This window comes from Stegostoma tigrinum, chromosome 36 (genome assembly GCF_030684315.1).
Source record: "Stegostoma tigrinum isolate sSteTig4 chromosome 36, sSteTig4.hap1, whole genome shotgun sequence".
Lineage (NCBI taxonomy): Eukaryota > Metazoa > Chordata > Chondrichthyes > Orectolobiformes > Stegostomatidae > Stegostoma > Stegostoma tigrinum.
Window position 1 is genome coordinate 26,522,855 of NC_081389.1, and position 18,908 is coordinate 26,541,762.

The 18,908-nt window shown below is 41.8% G+C and overlaps 1 protein-coding gene across 2 annotated transcripts in view; it reads right to left on the reverse strand.

The window, feature by feature from the left end:
* fam189a1 (family with sequence similarity 189 member A1) overlaps positions 1-18,908 on the reverse strand; it is a 72,881-nt gene that overhangs the window by 29,562 nt on the left and 24,411 nt on the right. For both annotated transcript variants that reach the window (XM_048520910.2, XM_048520909.2), the window contains exon 2: positions 13,689-13,745. In XM_048520910.2, coding sequence (XP_048376867.1) covers positions 13,689-13,745 — 57 coding nt within the window. The remainder of the gene's footprint in view (positions 1-13,688; positions 13,746-18,908) is intronic.

Consider the following 18,908-nt stretch of genomic DNA (forward strand, 5'->3'; position numbering starts at 1 on the left):
TACAGATGGCTCCACGGGATGTAAAACAAAGGTTACTGGCAAGTTCCCCATACTATGAACGAAATGGGCAATACTACGATTCCTGGAATTGAGTGGTTTTTATTAGACGTTTGTACCAAATTTTAGCAGAGTGGTTGCTCCATTGACTGACATGTTGAAGAAATGCAGAAAATTTCAGTGGATGGTGGACGGTCAGAAGGCATGTGACACCCTGAAAGCTGTGTTAACTACTGCCCCAGTGTTAGCTACATCTAATTACACAAGGCCATTCAAGGTGGCTAGCGACACAAGTGATGAGGGTGTCGGTGCTGTATTCTTACAAGACAATGAGAAGATAGAAAGACCTCTTGGGTATTTGTCCAGAAAACTGACTGATCATCACCAGAAATATTTCATGATTAAGAAGGAAATCTTAAGCTTGGTGTTTGCATGACAGCATTTATATTGCCAGTAATGTGTATGATACAATTATATATACTAATCATAATCCCGTAAAGGTTTTTGGAAAACTTAAGGACAAAAATTCCAGACCATTCAGATACAGCTAATTATTGCTGCCATTCAATTTAAATATTAAACACACGGCAGGCCAAGAAAACATAATTCCCGATGTAGTGCATTAACTTGGATTCTGAAAGATGGAGGCATTCGGTGACAGGAAATAATTGGACTGAAATAGGCCACAGTAGGGAATGTTTTCATGCTTAGAGTCACTTTAATGTATATGTATTATAGTGTACTAATGGCACAAGACTACAGGTTTCTAAAAGACAAATCAAATCATCTTTACATATTGACAGTTCATTTTTTAAAAAGGGTGGGTGTGACAATGCTGTGGCTTTAGAGACGTCTTTTGTCCTGGTCTCTTTTGAAAAGTGACTGGGGAACGGGTGGTGAGCAGTTTATAAGAAGATAAACATGTTTTGAGGCCTTGGGTTTTTTTTTAAAAGGAGGTCTGAACAATAGAAGCAGCCTAGATGGCCATGGCCAGCTCTCACAATCACCATTCTGTTTTTTTTAGGCTTTTGAGTTTAGCTTTAAGCAGTTGCTGTTGGTGTCTCAACAGGGCAGATACATTTGGAATTTTGAAGATCTAAGAAGCTATCTTTTCCTTCTCTCAGTTACAGCTAGAAGGTGGGGTTTCTCTCTGCTGCTGGGTTACTTGAGACACAAATCTATTTTTCTGAATTTGTCTTTTTACCAAGGGGTGTGTTCTTTTTCTTTATTCATTCACGGATGAAGGCATTGCTTTTAGGCAGCTTTTATTGCCCATCCCTAATTACCCAGAGGGCAGTTAAGAGTCAACCACATTGCTGCAGTTCTGGAGTCACATGTAGGCCAGTCCAGTTAAGGATGGCAGTTTCCTTCCCTAAATGACATCTCTGAACCAGAAGGGTTTTTCTGACAATTGGCAACAGATTCATGGTCATCATCAGACTCCTAATTAGAGATATTTTTCATTGGATTCACATGCTACCCTCTGCCAAGGCAGGATTCGACCTAGAATGTTATCTGGGTGTCTGGATTAACAGTGCAGCAATAATATGACTAGGCCATTGCCTCCCTGTGTTTACAGGATGTTCCGTTTTGCAGCAGTTAATTAGTAATAGTTACTGTATCTATTATCATTTTCCAATAGAGTTAAGAAGAACGTAAGAAATAGGAACAGAAGTAGGTCATCCAGCCCATCGAGCATGCTCTGCCATTCAGTGAGATCTTTGAAGTTCTTTTTGTGGACTTATCTAAACTTAGCTGCCTGATCACCATTATCTTTAATTTCTTTACTGTTCAAAAAAAAAATCAATATTTCCCTTAAAAACATTCAAACAGTTAGCCTCAACTGAGCAGGGAATCCCACAAATTCACAACCCTTCAGGTGAAGAAGTTTCTTCTTCACTCAGTCCTAAATCTACTCCCCCTTACTTTGTGGCTGTTCTAGTTTTACCTGCCAGTGGAAACTACCTCCCTGCTTCTATCTTCTCTATTCCCTTCATAACTTTATATGTTTCCATAGGATCATCCCTCCTTCTAAATTCCAATGAGTATAGTCCCAGCCTACTCAGTCTCTCATCATAAGCTAACCCTCTCAACTGCAGAATCAACCTAGTGAACGTCCTCTGAACTCCCTCCAGTGCCAGTACATCCTTTCTCAAGTAAGGAGACCAAAACTGTACACAGTACTCTCGATGTAGCCTCACCAGCTGCAGCATAACCTCTCTGCTTTTAAACTGAATCCCCCTAGCAATGGATGACAATGTTCCATTTGCCTCCTTAATTACCTGCTGCACCTGCAAACCAACTTTTTATTTTTCAGGCACAAGGACACCTATGTTTCTCTGCACAGCAGCATGGTGCAATTTCCCCCCCAATTAAATAATAGTCTGTTCTGCTGTTATTCTTGTCAAAATGGATGACCTCACATTTACCAACACTGTGCCCCATCTGCCAGACCCTTGCCCATCTATATCCATCTGCAGATTTCCAGTGCCCTTGGCACACTTTGCTTTACCACTCATTTTAGTATCATCTGCCAACTCTGATACACAACATTTGGTCTGCAACTCTAAATAATTTACGTAAATGTAAACAATTACACTCCAACCAGAAAAACCACTCTTTGCTTTCTATAAGTTAACCAATCTTCTATCCATTCTAATACATTATCCATTACGCTGTACACCTTTATCTTATGCAGCAGTCTTTTGTGCAGCACCTTGTCGAGTGCCTTCTGGAAATCCAGATACACCACATCCACTGGCTCCCCGTTGTTCACCATGCTCATAATTTCTTTAAAGAATCCTAATAAATAGTTAAATATGAACTGCCTTTCATGAAACCATTCTGCATCTGCCTGTTGGGACAATTTCTATCCGAATGTTTTGCTATTTCTTATTTGATGATAGATTCAAGCATTTTTCCCTTACAGAAGTTAAGTTAACAGGCCCATAGTTATCCGCCTTCTGTCTACTTACTTTTTTCAACAGTGGTGTCACATTTGCTGTTTTCCAATCTAATGTAACCACCCCAGAATCCAATGAATTTTGGTAAATTACCAAGAGTGCATTTGTTATTTCACCCAACATTTCTTTTAGTACCCTGGGCTGCATTCCATCAGGGCCAGGACAGTTGTCTACCTTTAGCTCCATTAGCCTGCCCAACACTACCTCTTCAGTGATAATGATCGCTTCTAGGTCCTCACCGTCATTAATTACTCACATGTTATTTGTGTCTTCCATTGTAAAGACCAACACAAAATGCCTATTCAATGTCTTGGCCATTTCCTCATTTGCCATTATTAAATCCCTCTTTTCATCCTCCAAATGACCAATGTTTACCTTAGACACTCTTTCTTGTTTTATATATTTGTAGAAACTTTTGCTGTCCGTTTATAAATTCTGAGCTAGTTTACTCTCATAATCCATCTTACTTTTTTTTCTGGCTTCTCTCATGGCTTTGTTGACTTTTGAAGATTTCCCACTAATCTCTGCCACTTTGTGTGTGCATTTATTTTCAATTTGATACCGTCCTTTATTACCCTAGTTATCCAAGGCTGATTATTCCTTTTCCTAAAGTCCTCCCTTTTCATTGGTATATACTTCTGCTTAGCACTGCAAAAAAAAAAAATCGCTTTGAAAGTCCTTCACTGTTTCTCAACTGTCCCACCATACAGTTTTTGCTCTCTGTCTACCTTAGCCAACTCCTCCCTCACCCTGTAGTCTCCTTTGTTTAACCAGAAGACACTATATTGGATTTTACCATCTCACTCTCCATCTGTATTTTAAATTCAACCATACTGTGATTGCTCCTTCTACTCCTTAACAATGAGATCATTAATTATTTCCGTCACATTACACAGGACCAGATCTAGCATAGCTTTCTCCTTGTAAGTGCCATTACATACCGTTTGAGGAAACGGTTGCGATTTGATTCTATGGACTCGTCCTCAAAACTGCCTTGACCGACTTGGTTTAACCAATCAATACGTAGATTAAAATTCCCCCATGATAATTGCGTTTACATTTCTACATAAATCAGTTATTTCTTTGTTTACTGCCCACCCCACCATGATGCTGCATCTGCCTGATGGTGACCTATAAACTATGCTTATCAGTGACTTCTTTCACTTACTATTTCTAATTTCCACCCACATTGATTCAAATAGTTTCTAGGTGGAAAAATTATCATCTCTCACAACTGCCCTGTTGTCATCCTTAAATATCAGAGTTACACGACCTCCCTTTGCTTCCTATCTGTCCTTCTGAATATTCTGATACCCCTGAATATTTAAGTCCCACCCTGCAACCATGTCTGTAATGGTCACTAAATCGTACGCACTCGTGATGATTTGTGTCGTCAACTCTTTTGTGTTTTTTGAATGCTGCGAGCATTCTGGTAAAGTGTCCTTATTCTAGTTTTTATACCTTTCTTTTGAATCATAACACTTCCACCAGTAGAACTTTTGCTTTCAAACATTCTCACTTTTTTCTGTCACCACTGATCTCCACTCATCTTAGTGCTACACTGCTCAACTGCTTTCAGCTTTTTATTTACTATCTTCATTCTCATTGTCCCTAAGCCCACACCCATTCTAGCTAACTCAGAGCCTCCCCTAAGGTTCCCAACACCTTGCCAAACTAGTTTCAGTTATGCTAAGTTCTTCTTTCTTCTGTTGTATATTAACTACAGTGTTAAAATAAATTGTGTTATGTATAATGTTGACCAAATACAACTGCATCTGGAACACAGCATGTTACATTTGCCTTTAAAATAAGCAAAAAATTACAGTCTAAGATACCTTCTTATAATATTTGGAGGGCATCTTGTCCAGTCGATTGCAATATGTGCTACATGCAGAGCAGTGATAAGGATTTGATTTGACTCTGTGTAGATGATGGCTTAGTGGTATTATCACTAGACTATTAATCCAGAAACTCGCTTAATATTATGGCGTTCCAGGTTTGAATCCCACCACAACAGATGGAGGAATTCGAATTCAATAAAAAGAAAACTGGAATTAAGAATCTACTGATGGCCAGAAAATCATTGTTGATTATCAGAAAAACCCATCTGTGCATTAATGTCCTTCAGGGAAGGAAATCTGCCATCATCACGTGGCCTGGCCTACACGTAATTCCCGACCCACAGCAATGTGGTTAACTCTCAACTGCCCTCTGAAGTGTGCCTAGCAAGCCACTGCTACAAAGTCTCAAAGAAATGAAACCAGACAGATTACCTGGCACTGACCTAGGCACTGGAAAAGACAACAGCAGAAAGAGCCCTGATTTGGCCCTGCAGGGTCCTCCTTACTAACATCTGGCAGCTAGTGCCAAAACTGGGAGAGCTGTCTCACAGACTAGTCAACCAACAGTCTGATATAGTCATATTCACAGAATCACACCTTACAGACAATGTCCCAGACATCACAATAACCATCTCTGGATATGTCCTGCCCCATACAACTGGGAGGACAGACCCTAGCAGGGATGGTGGCACAGTGGTATACAGTTGAGAGGGAGTTGCCCTGGGAGTTCTCAACATTGACTCTGGACCCCATGAAGTCTCATGGTTTCAGGTTACACGAGTAAGGAAACCTCTAGCTGATTACGATGTACCGTCCCTTCCTCAGTTGATGAATCGGTACTCCTCCATGTTGAGCACCACTTAGACAAAGACGGTGGGGGGCGGGGGGGGTAGCACAAAATGTACTCTGAGTGGGAATTTTGATGTCCACCACCAACAGTGGCTCAGCGCCAGTACTAAAGATCGAGCTGGTCAGCTCCTACAGGTTGTAGCTGCCAAACTGGGTCTGCGGAGTTGGTGAGAGAACCAACAAGAGGGAAGAACATATTTGAGCTCATCCTCACCAATCTGCCATCTGCAGATGCATTTGTCCATGACAGTATCAGTAAGAGTGACCACCGCACAGTCCTTGTGGAGATGAAGTCCCATCTTCACACAGCAAATAACCATGTTGTGTGGCACTATTACCATGCTAAATGGGATAGACTTCGCACAAATCTAGCAAATCACAACTGGGCATCCATGAAGTGCTGTGGGACATCAAAAGCAACAGAATTATACTCCAACACAATCTCATGGCCGAGTATATTCCCCCACTTAACCATTACCATCAAGCCAGTGGATTAAATGCTGGTTCAATGGAGAGTGCAGGCGGGCTCCGGAGCAGCACCAAGCATTACAGAAGTTGAGGTATCAACCTGGTGAAGCTACCAAACAGGACTACTTGCATACCATACTGCATAAGCAACAAGTGATAGACGGAGGTAAGTGATCCCACAACTAACAACAATTTTTTCTTCTATTGCAGACTGTGCTTCATTAGATCTCTCTGCTTCACTATTGGAGAAGTTGTGAATGTTGCTGAACATTGTTCGCCAATGATTGCACATCGCCACTTCTGACAATATGATACAGGAGTGGCCATTGATCAAGCAGACAAAGATGGTTGCTCCGAGGACACTAACCAGAGGAACTCCTGCAGAGATGTCCTGGAGCTAAGATGACTGACCTCCGACAACCACAACCATCTTCCTTGCATCAGGTATGACTCCAACCACCAGAGAGTTTTCCCCCCCAACACCCAGTGACTTCAGTTTTGCTAGGGCTCTTTGATGCCACACTCAGTCAAATGCAACCATGATGTCAATGGGTGTCACTCTCACATCATCTCTGGAATTCAGCTCTTTTGTTCATGTTTGAACCAAGGCTGTGATGAGTGTCAGGAACTGAGTGGCCCTGGCAGAACCCAAACAGACACTGAGCAGGTTATTTCATCACTTCACTGATGATGGAGTTTACACTGATAGGGTGGTAATTAGCTGAGTTGGATTTGTCCTGCTTTTTATGTATAAATACTTGGCATGACATATACTTGGGCAATTTTTCATATTGTCGGGTCAATGCCAGTTTTCTAACTGTACTGGATCAGCTTGGCTAGGGGAGCAGCAAGTTCTGGAGCACAAGTCTTCAGTACTGTTGCCAGAATGCTGACAGGCCATGTAGGCTTTACAGTAACCAGTGTCTCCAACTGTTTTTTGATATTACGTGGAGTGAATTGAATTGGTTAAAGACTGGCATCTGTTATCTCGGGGGCCACTGGATGAGGCCAAGATGGATCATCCACATGGCACTTGTGGCTGAATATTGCTGCGAAAGCTTCAGCATTACATTTTGCACTGATATGCTGGAACCTTCTTTCATTTGAGGATGGGGATATTTGTGGTGTCTGCTCTCCACAGAGGTGTTTAATTGTCCACCACCATTCACGACTGCACGTGGCAGGACTGCACAGCTTAGAGAAAGTTGGCAGTATGCAACACGGTGAGCTGGCATGCCCATCCAAAACATATTGTCAGCAAAGGTCCTTTCTGGGAATAGCATGTAGACAGGAAATGATGAAAACAATACAGCAAAATTAAACAAAAAACTCACTTGTTTCCCATTCAAAAACCTGAGGCTGAGGAGGAAAGATTCAAATAAAAAGACAAATTTCAGTTTCATTTCAAACTTCAAGTTTAGTCAGTGCATGTGTTTTATTTTGAATAGTATCAGCAGTGAGATCAATGCCTCAAGCAACAAACTAGAGAACAGTGCAAAAGCTGGAGAAGATGTACAGAGCCCAATCTTCATGACTAGAGACTGTCTCTCCCCACATTTGCTCTGGAATCTGTCACCAGCTTAATGTTGGTAAAAGGACCAGCTTTCTCCGAAGTTCATGATTTTCAGATGAGCTTTCCAAGCTCATTTTCTTTCTCTCAAGAGGTGTTGAAGTTTGATTCCATTGTAAGCTAGCTGGTTGATTGGTTCATTAACTGATTTTATCCAGTGATACAATCAACCTCAGTGGTCCAGCAGGAGGGTCAAGAAAATAGCAACCTGATCATTGTCAGCTGATTTTGTTGTTGTGATTTCCCCCCCCCCCCCCAACAGTCAAACAGCTAACCAGTCAGTACTGAGTCTCACTCATGTAGAACAATCACTTGGACAAGATAAGGAAAGGCTGCCAGCGTCAGCATCTTTGGAATAGAATCCACTGACTCACTGGCAGCCAAAGAATTAGAAAAAGCTTGGTGAAAATGGTTGGAAATAAATTTCTACTCGAGTAAAATCCAGTCACAATCTATGCCGGGCTGGATGAGCTGTGCAGTGGATTCTTTAGTGCGATTTGGACAAACTGAGAAGACAAATACATGGCAGGTGCAGTATAATGTAGATAAATCTGAGGGATCCACTTAGATAGCAAAAACAGGAAGGAAGATTATTATCTGAAGAGATAGAAGATGAAAGGCAGGAATGTGCAACAAAACCTGGTGCCCTTCTGCACTAGTTGCTGAAGGTAAAGGTGCAGATTGTACAGAAAGAAAATGGTATGTTGGCCTTCATAGTGAGACAATGTGAGTACAGAAGCAGGGATAATTTCTGCAATTATACAAGGTCTTATGGAGGTGACACCTGGAATAATGTGTGCAGTTTTGGTTTCCTTATTAGAAAAAGGCTGTTCTTACTGTAAAGGGAGTGCAGCAAAGGTTTACCAGATTGATCCTTGGAATGGAAGGGCTGATGAATGAGAAAGGGTTGAATAACTGAGGCTTACATTTACTGGAGTTGAGAGAATGAAGATAGATTTCACGGAAGCTTATAAAATTCTAACAACACAAGGCTGGGTAAAATGCAGGAATGACGTTCCTGATGACCAGGGAGTCTGGAACCAGGGATCACAGTCTAAGGTTACAGGGAAAACCATTTAGGACTGAGGTGAGGAGAAATTTCTTCACACAGTGATAAACCTGTAGAATTTGCTGCTACAGAAAACAGTTGAGGCCAAAATGCTATGATTCAAGGAACTGGATAAAGCACTCTGGGCTAAAGTGATTGAAGGAAATTAGGGGTTGGGAGGAGGGGATGCGGGGGTTGAGGTGGTGGTGATATGGGAAAAGACTAGAGGTGGATGATCAACCATGATCATAAGCCTCCTTGGCCAGATGGGATATACCCAAGGTTACTACAGGAAGTGAGGGAAGAGATTGCCACCCCTTTGGTGATGATCTATGCGTCCTCACTGTCCACTAGAGTAGTACCAGATGATTAGAGGGTGGAAAATGACATTCCCTCATTCAAAGAAAGGGAACAGGGATAATCCTAGGAATTACAGACCCGTCAGTCTTACTTTTGTGGTGGACAAATTATTGGAGAGGATTCTGAGAGATAGTGTTCATGATTACTTGAAAAAGCACAGTTTGATTCAAAATAGTTAGCATGGCTTTGAAGGGGGCAGGTCATGCATCACAATACTTACCGAATTCTTTGAGAATGTGACAAAACACATTGATGAAGGCAGAGCAGTGGATGTGGTGTATCTGGATTTTAGCAAGGCATTTGATAAGGATCCACATGGTAGGCTCATTCAGAAAGTAAGGAGGCATGGGATTCAGAGAAATTTTGGTGTATGGATACAAAACTGGCTGTCCAATAGAAGACAGAGGGTGGTAGTAGATGGGAAGTAGCCAGCCTAGGGCTTGGTGACCAGTGGTGTTCTGCAGGGATCTGTTCTGGGTCCTCTGCTCTTTGTGATCTTTATAAATGACTTGGATGAGGACGTGGAAGGGTGGGTTAGTAAGTTTGCCGATGACATGAAGGTTGGTGGAGTTGCGCTCAGTGTGGAGGGCTGTTGTAGGTTGCAATGGGACATTGACAGAATGTAGACCTAGACAAAGAAGTGGCAGATGGAATTCAACCCAGAAAAGTGTGAAGTGACTCATTTTGGAAAATCGGATTTGAATACAAAATACAGGGTTAAGGGCAGGATTCTCAGCAGTGTGGAGGAACAGAGGGATCTTGAGGTCCACATCCGTAGATCCCTCAAAGTTGCCACCCACGTTAATAGGGTTGTAAAGAAGGTATACAGTGTGTTGGCTTTCATCAGCAGGAGAACTGAGTTTAAGAGCCGCGAGGTTATGCTGCAGCTGTACAAAACCATGGTTAGACCACCCTTGGAATATTGTGTTCGGTTCTGGTCACCTCATTATGGGAAGGATGTGGAAGCTTTAGAGAAGGTGCAGAGGAGATTTACCAGGATGGTTCCTGGACTGGAGGGCAGGTCTTATGAGGAAATTTGAGGGAGCTAAGGCATTTTTCATTGGAACAGAGGATGAGAGGCATAGATAGAGAAGTCAGAGACTTTTTCCCAGGGCAGAAATGGCTATTATGAGGGGGCATAATTTTAAGGTGATTGGAGGAAGGTGTAAGAGAGATGTCAGAGGTAGTTTCTTTACACAGAGTGGTGGGCATGTGGACTACGCTGCTGACAGTGGTAATGAAGTCAGATACTTTAGAGACTTTTAAGCGACTCTTGGATAGGCACATGGAGGATAGTAAAACGAAGGATATGCAGGGTAGTTTGATCTTAGTAGGGTAATAGTTAGGCACAACATTGAGGGCTGAAGGGCCTGTACTATAGTGCTGTACTGTTCTATTTTCTATACTTTATGTATTATGAATGGTGAAGTAGGCTGAACAGACCAAATGGCCTACATGTCCTCCTATCTTCTATGCTTTAAAGTTTGTAGTTCCACATTTACAGCAAATGGCAGAACCCTTCAAAACATGAACATACGGTGTGCTCTAGGCGTACAGGTTCACTCTTCCCTGAAAATGGCATAAGATGTTAAGGTGGTGAAGAAGACATGACATGCTTGCCCTCACTGTTTGGGACATAGTGTATAAAAGTTGGCAAGTCATGTTGGAGCTGGATAAAACTTTAAGTTAGGCACATTCAGAATACTGTGTACAGTTCTGGCCACCATGTTACCAGAAGAATGTGGAGGCTTTGGAAATGGTACAGAAAAAGTTTATCAGGATGTTGCTTGGTTAGAAGGGTATTAGCTGCGATAAGAGATTGGACAAACTTGGTCGGTTTTCACTTAAATGTTGGAGGTTGACGGGTTACCTGATCGAAGTTTACACAAGTATGAGAGGCATAGACAGTCAGAGTCCTTTACCCAGGATAGAAAAGTCAATCACTCAGCGACACAGATTTAAGGTAAAAGAGGAAAAGATAAAGAAAGACGTGAAAGGCACGTTTTTACACAGACGATGGTAAGGCCCCGAAATGCATCGGAAGAAGAGATGGTAAAAGCAGATACAATAGCAATATTTAAGAGGCACCTTGACAAATACATGAATAGGCAGGGAAAAGAGAGATACGGACTGCACAGAGGCCAATGGGTTTTCAGTTTAGCAAGGCATGTGTTGATGCAGGCCTGGTGCGCTGAAGGCCTGTTCCCGTGAGGTGCTGTTCTTTGAGTCCTGTTTCTAAGAAGTCTGATAATGGATTGACAAGAGATGTAAAAGGGAGGGTAGTTACCCCATCATCCAACGACCTGTTTAGCCTACTGACAACTATCTGCTTGGTTTTTATGTAGGTAAACAGTTTGTGGGCGTGAATGAAACAGTGAGAAGGTTTCAGACTGCTACAGGGGCAGATTGTGTGTCTTTTTCTTCTGTAAAATACCTAAAACCTGAAGAATGCCAGTTGATTTTCTCTCACCAGCTGCTGCAAACTGTGACCTTTAACCAGTAACTAAGAGGCTTTGTAGTTTGTGCACTAACCGTCTGTGCCTCCTCCAAAGTAAAAAGAACCTGGAGAAAAGGGATTGAAGAACTGAAAGCTTTTGCAAGCAATAGGATCATTTTAGCAAACCCTGCAGACCAGCACCATTTTACTGCTTCCCCAGTACTTTTTCCTTCCATACATAACATCAATGTTCTTTTTTCTGTCTGTATGTGTGCAAAGGGTGGCCAGTAGTGTTATAGGGGAGGTGATAACCTAGTGACGTTATTGCTTGACTGTTAATCCAGAGACCCAGATAGTGTGCTGGGCACCCAGGTTTGAATCCTGCCACGGCAGATGGTGGCATCTAATTTCAGATTTTTTAAACTGAATTTAAGACTCTAACGATGGCCACAAAAGCACTGTCAAAAACTCATCTGGTTCATAAATGTATCAGAGATAATAGGAACTGCAGATGCTGGAGAATCCGAGATAACAAGGTGTGAAGCTGAATGAACACAGCAGACCAAGCAGCATTTTAGGAGCAGGAAGGACCTTCAAGGGTCTAGGCCCAGAACATCAGCTTTCCTGCTCCTAACGTGCTGCTTGGCCTGCTGTGTTCATCCAGCTCCACTCTTTTGTTACCTCTGGTTTATAAATGTCTTTTAGAGACAGGAATGGCTGTTCTTACGTGGGCTGGCCACATGTGACTCCAGACTCTCAACAATATGATTTACTCTTAACTGCTCTCTATTACAGATGGACAATAAATGTTAGTCTAACCAGTGAGGCCTACATTCTGTGAATGAATAAAAAAAGTTATATGTTGATAATTCATAATTGTTTACCTGTGGTTACTGAGTTATCTATTTGTAATAAATAGTCAGTCAGTCATTTTTTTAAATAGTAGTGCTATTTAACTACTGAAACCTGGGATGCAATATATCTGTTAACCTAGGGCTATCTGACAGGTAAATTGGAAATACTGCATATTTTGATACAATTTTTAGTTTTTGTGATGACTCTGAACAGACTGGGGCTTGATTTCAGTGCGCTACTAGTTTGACTTGAGAATTAAAGCAGATGCAGTAAGATCCAGCTTGTTTCCACACTGGCCTACTCCTGTTCTGAATTTGTATGATCCGATGCATTTTCATACCATGTTCCAATGTTAGGTTTCTCAATACCAACTATTATAGTTTTAATGTTTACAACACACATTCCACGTAAAGTTACAGCCCAAAGGCAAAGTGACAATGTTGTTTCTTAACACAAACATGGAAAAAAAATACAGAAAGGCCCACAGGTCATTACTTCCATATTGGGTTTCAGTAATATTTTACACTAATATAGGGTATGAATACAAATGCAGCAGGCACATGAGAACAACATCATATTCAAATCTCACACATTGCAGACTTGAAAATATGTCACTTTTGCTAATCACTAGGTCACATTCCAGGAACTCCACCTCAAATAACTTTATGGGGGCACTGTCACTACACGGACTGGTTTAAAGAATGTGGCTCACCAACACCTTACTATTGAGCTTTACGAGTGAAGGCATACTGGAAATGGTGTCTGTACTTGTGTTTATGAGCAGAAGGATACGTAAGCCTCAGGTACACACGTACAGGCAAGCAGCACTAAGACCTCAGTCTCTGTAAATAGACAACTATAGTGTCCATGTATGATCTGGGAACTGAAACATGTATCATGGAAAAACAACTAGGTATTTCTGATTTGTTAATTCCCACAAGTAGCCATAGCTCTGTGCAACAAGTAACTATATTGATTTGCCTTGCTTCTAAGTTGCCAGCCTCAGGCAAAATAGCAAAGCCTTGACTTTCTTGGGTTGCTCACACTTCTGGATATTTTCTAATCGATCTGTTTGGAGATCTTATCACACACCTCTGGAGTAGGTGGGACTTGAAACAGGATCTTCTGGCTCAGAGGTAGGGACAATATCACAGCACCACAACAGTCTTCCACACGGCTATTATTCACAACACCATTACCCAATGGTAATGAGATGGCAGAATTTGGACTGTACACTCTTTCTAGCCGTGATGGCACTGATACAATGCCCTGTCGTGTTGCTGATGCTGTTGCTACTCACCACCAGGGAGATAGGTCTCTTCCAGGAAACAACACCAAGTAGCCCTGATAAAAGCACCTGCAGAAAAGAAAACAAGTGCATTGTAACTTTTGATGTGCAGACCAGTGGTGTGCTTCCCTCTCCCTTAGACGAAGGATTTGACACAACTCACTGCAAAAGCAGCCCCATATCTAACAACAATTAAAGATTTGGGAGACACATCTTCCTAACTGTAAAACATACAACCTAACAACATTCCTTTTCTTTCCAAAAGGATGATGTATTTATTAAATGTGTAGAAATACATTAACAACTAGTCTGGCTTGAGAACTAAAGCAGATGCAGTAAGATTCAACTTGTTTCTGGACTGGCCTACTCCGGTTCTGAATTTACATGATCCTATGCATATATTTTCATAACATGTTCCACTCCTAGGTGGGCGCAATACAATTATTATAGTTTTAATATTTACAACATACATTCCATGTAAAGTTACAGCCCAAAGGCAAAATATTTTAAATTGAAAATCGCCAAAATATAATAGGAATAAACTTTTCTTCCTGCACAATGTTCCATACTGAGGATTGCTTCTGTTCCATCATTCAAGAATCAATCAGGGCTGTGCAGAGTGTGACAGCTAATGAAAGATATCTCTCAGATATTCTCACCCAACACGCAAGTCCTTAATGCTGATTGTAGAAAATTATAGAAAATCAATGTGCACTCAAACTTTAAAAATCCTTCCAATCTACTTTATGTCAGACAGCCAAGGTACAAACAGTTTCTCTCCCCACTCCTGAAGCATGAGACTGTGGTTGAGTAGCCTCCAGTTGAAGACCTGGAGACTGTATTCCAATAATCCACGTGACCATGATGGGAGCACATTATAGCTGTGTCCACTACAGAATCCATAGAATCCCTACAGTGTGCAAACAGGCCATTTGGCCCAACAGGTCCACAACAAATCTCTCAGGAGTATCCCACCCAGACTGACCCTCTATCCTATTCCCGCAATCCTCATGGTTAATTTATCTAACCTACATATCCCTGGACACTATGGGCAATTTAGCATGGCCAATCCATTTAAACTTGTACATCTTTGGACTGTAGGAGAAAATCAGTGCACCCAGAGGAAACCTACACAGACATGGAGAGAATGTGCAAATGCTATACGGACAGTCACCTGAGGCTGTAATTGAACCCAAGTCCATGGCGCTATAAGGCGGCAGTACTAACCACTGAGCTACCGTGCCGCTCTATCACCCTCATTTATCACTGACAGAGTCACCCATCACAGCTTCAGGCATTGGGTAGAGATTAGGAATGGCTTACTTTCCCTCCCTATTTTAGGAAGGCTGAGCAAATTGTAACATTCTAATTTCCCACCCAAACTAAGGTCAGCACAGATCAGGAATTAAACTCTGTCCAGTTTGCTCAGCACCTCATCAGGCACAGCCTCTCAAGCTGCACCAAACCCAGCCTTCAGACAAAAAAAAACTTCTACAATGAGTCAACATAGGGGACTATCTATTTTCACCAGGCCAGGCTAATCAACTGGAATTTCAAACACAGTTAAAAAATTGAATGTTCACCTATAAAATGAACTGTCAGACAGCAGCTCACTAGTTCCATCTGAAGATAAGTGGCCTTCACTTTTACTATGTATCAAAGGGACATTCTATCAAAATTCATCAGGGATAGACTTTTACTGCATTTGAATGGGTTTACCAGAATCCTTCAGCCTTCTACGAACATTTTTTGGATATTTGAGGTGAGGGGGGGGGAAGTTCAAAGGAGATGTGAGGGGCAAGTTTTGTTTTTTTTTATAAACAGACTGGTAGGAGTCTGGAATGCATTGCCAGGAATAGTGGTAGAGGCAGATACAACAAGAGATTTCTGAAGAAGGGCCTAGGCCCAAAACATCAGCTTTCCTGCTCGACCTGCTGTGTTCATCCAGATCTATACCTTGCTATACAAGAGATCTGGTGTATATGTGCACAGGTCACTGAAGGTGTTAGGTTAATTGGCGAGAGCAGTAAATAAAGTGAAGACAGCATCACTAACTCAAGAGAAGTGGCCCAGAAAAGGACCCTGTGGGAGGCAGTGACAGCGGTAGATTTGTTGGAGCATATTGGAATGGATTCCTTTGCTATTACAGGTAAAGGAGCTCATTGCTTGGTGGGTGTTTGATAAATGGTTACGGTATTACTTATTCTTAAATGTTAACATTTAATGTTACAAATTAGTGACAAACTAGTTAAAAAATATATAAAAGGCAACATTAGCTATCGAATAATATAATTAAAACTCATTAAAGAATGGCAGTTCAAGTGATGTGTCAAAGTTGCGGCAGTTGGGAGCTCCTGGATACCATTATGATCCAGGGCAATCACACAAGTGTTTAAAGTTTGAGCAGGTTCAGCTCAAAGTTTATGAACTGGAACTGAACTGCAGGCACGGTGACACATCAAGGACAGGGAAGGTTACCTGGATTCTTTGTACCAGGAGGCAGTCACACCCCTTCTGCTACTGTCTTCTGATTTTGTCAGTTGTCAGGTACAGAAGGTTATGTTTGTTAGTGAGGCAAGGGGACCCAGAGGACAGAGAGTGTCAGTGTCCAATAGGTATCAGGGTTGTGTTTGGATTAGAATGGTGGTTGCAGCTACGATGAGCAAATTGACCATGGCACCCTGGTATAGACAGTCATTCAAGTGTGTAAAGCAACAAGGAATGTTGTAATAATCAGGGATTGTATAGTAATGGTGATTGGCACCATTCTCTGCCGCAGAGAGTGAGAATCCAGGTGGACGTGTTGCCTGCCCACTGCCAGGATTTGGGGCATCTGCTTGGAGTAGGAAAGGAACTTGCAAGAGGATGGGAAAGATCCAGAGTTTGTACTCCACATGGGTCTCAGTGATATAGGTACAACAAGGAAAGAGATTCTGCATAAAATGTGAGGAGCTAGCACTGAATCACAAGTAGAACCCCAAAGTTTATTATCTCTGGATTATTACCCGAGTTGTGCAAATTGGCATAGGGTATTTAAATTTAAGAGGTGAATACATGGCTCAAAGATTGCTCTGCTTAACTGTCTTCCTCTCTCTCTGGGCTCTGCCTCCATTTTTCGTTTACTCCTTTCCTCTCCCATTTCCACTCTTCAGCATACATACCATATTTTCTCAGCTCCTCTCAGTTCTGAAGGACGATCACTGGACTCGCCAATGTTAACTCTGCTTTCTCCCCACTTCCAGACCTGCTGAGTTTCCCCAGCTATACCTGTTTAGTGGTAGAAATGGGTTCTGATCAGTGAACTATTGGCACACTGAATGTTGTATCTTTGGGACAGGCTACACTTGAACTGCACAGGGCCCATGTTCTTGCAAACAGCATAACGAAGGAAGCACAGAGGTTTAAAATTAAATAGGAGGGGCAAGTGATCAAACATGGAAAGTTATGTTATGCCAAAGAGTAGAGCCAAGGAAAAAGAGAAAGTTGGTAACATGAGAAACAAGGGTCAGAGAATGGCAAGAAGGTACAGAGAGAAAATATCAAAAGATTAAGACTGGATGTTACAGCACAACAAGAAGACCGGGTTAAAGACAAAACTCTGAATGCAGTATTCATAACAAATTAACTGAACTGACAGTGCACATTGAAGTAAATAAATATAATCTGATAACCATGACTTAATGATGACAAGGATTGGGTCCTGAATCATGACATTCAACTAAAATAGGAAACTAGGAAAATGTGGAGAGGTAGCACTATTTATCAAGGATAACACTGATGCAATAATTAGAGATGACCTCTGTTCAGGAGGAGAGGATGTACAATTGGATGGAGATGAGTAAGGGAAATAAGTCGTTGTGGGAGCGGTTTACCCTGCATCAGTAATCATAATGTGTGACAAAGAATACAAGAAGAAATATGAAGTGCTTGTGATAACGGGTCAGCAATATTCATGGGTGACTTTAATCTACATTTAAATTGGAAGAAATCAGATTGGTGGTAGTAGCCTGAATGAGGAGTTCGTAGAATGGTTTTAGTCAAACTCTGACAATCACACCAAGTCCAGCAGTTTCAGTATTTACTTCAACTCAGCAGCATCATATTTATACTGACTGGCTGTAATCCAGACTGGAGAGAGCCTCATTGTACTTCTAGATATACAGTGCACCTCTCAGTTATTACTTAATCCAATGTCACACCATGCTACAGTTTTGCTTCTTGTTGTGTTCAAGTTGTGTGAAACAGCACCCAACCTTGCCTCTTTAATTGAAGTGGAGTCATTACATCAGCTGTACACTATTTAAATATATCCTAACACAAGACACATTAGAGTTCAGCTATTCACTGGATGAACTCTGCTAGTGGCGAACTGAATAGTTACAAGATCAACCTTGAAATGAATGATCTGAATTACTATCATGTGATAATGAGAAGGAGAGAAAATGCACAATGATAAAATTACCGTGTAGTATTCTGAATATTTGTTTTAAAATTGTGTTTCCTGTCCGGTAATCTACAGTCACTGTTAACTCAAATAATCCCAAGAATTCAGAGTATATCAAGTTGGAACAAGGAGGAGGAGAGACAGAGACAGCACCAGGAGGCTGCCGGGAAGGTAAGTTTTTTCCCCACTTTAAAAAGCTTACTCGAGCGGGAGTGGCCTTCATTTATTTGGGCAGCGGCTGAACCCAAGATACTACATGTGTAGTGTCTCCCACCCGCTCTCCTCCTCTAACCAAAAAAGAAGACTCCGTGGTGTGTAGATAAGGTAAGGCTTTTTCTATTTCATGCTTTTTTTATGTCGTGGGATTGGCAAAAACTTTTTTCGTTCCTTTTTCATTTATCTAAGTTAAATTTAACATTAACAATGGCAGGAGATCTCAGACCAGTTTTATGCTCCTCTTGCTCAATGTGGGAGCTCAGGGACGCGGTTGATGTCCCTGACTCCTTCACGTGCAGGAAGTATGTCCAGCTGCAGCTCTTGTTAGACCGCATGACGGCTCTGGATCTGCCGATGGACTCACTTTGGAGCATCCGCAATGCTGAGGGGGTCGTGGATAGCATGTTTAGCAAGTTGGTCACACTGCAGATTAGGATTGCTGAGGGAGAAAGGGAAAGGGTGGCCAAAAGGCAGAGAAACAGCAGGAAGGCAGTGCAGGTGTCCCCTGCGGCCATCTCCTCCAAAACAGGTATACCATTTTGGATACTGCTGGGGGAGATGGCTTACTAGGG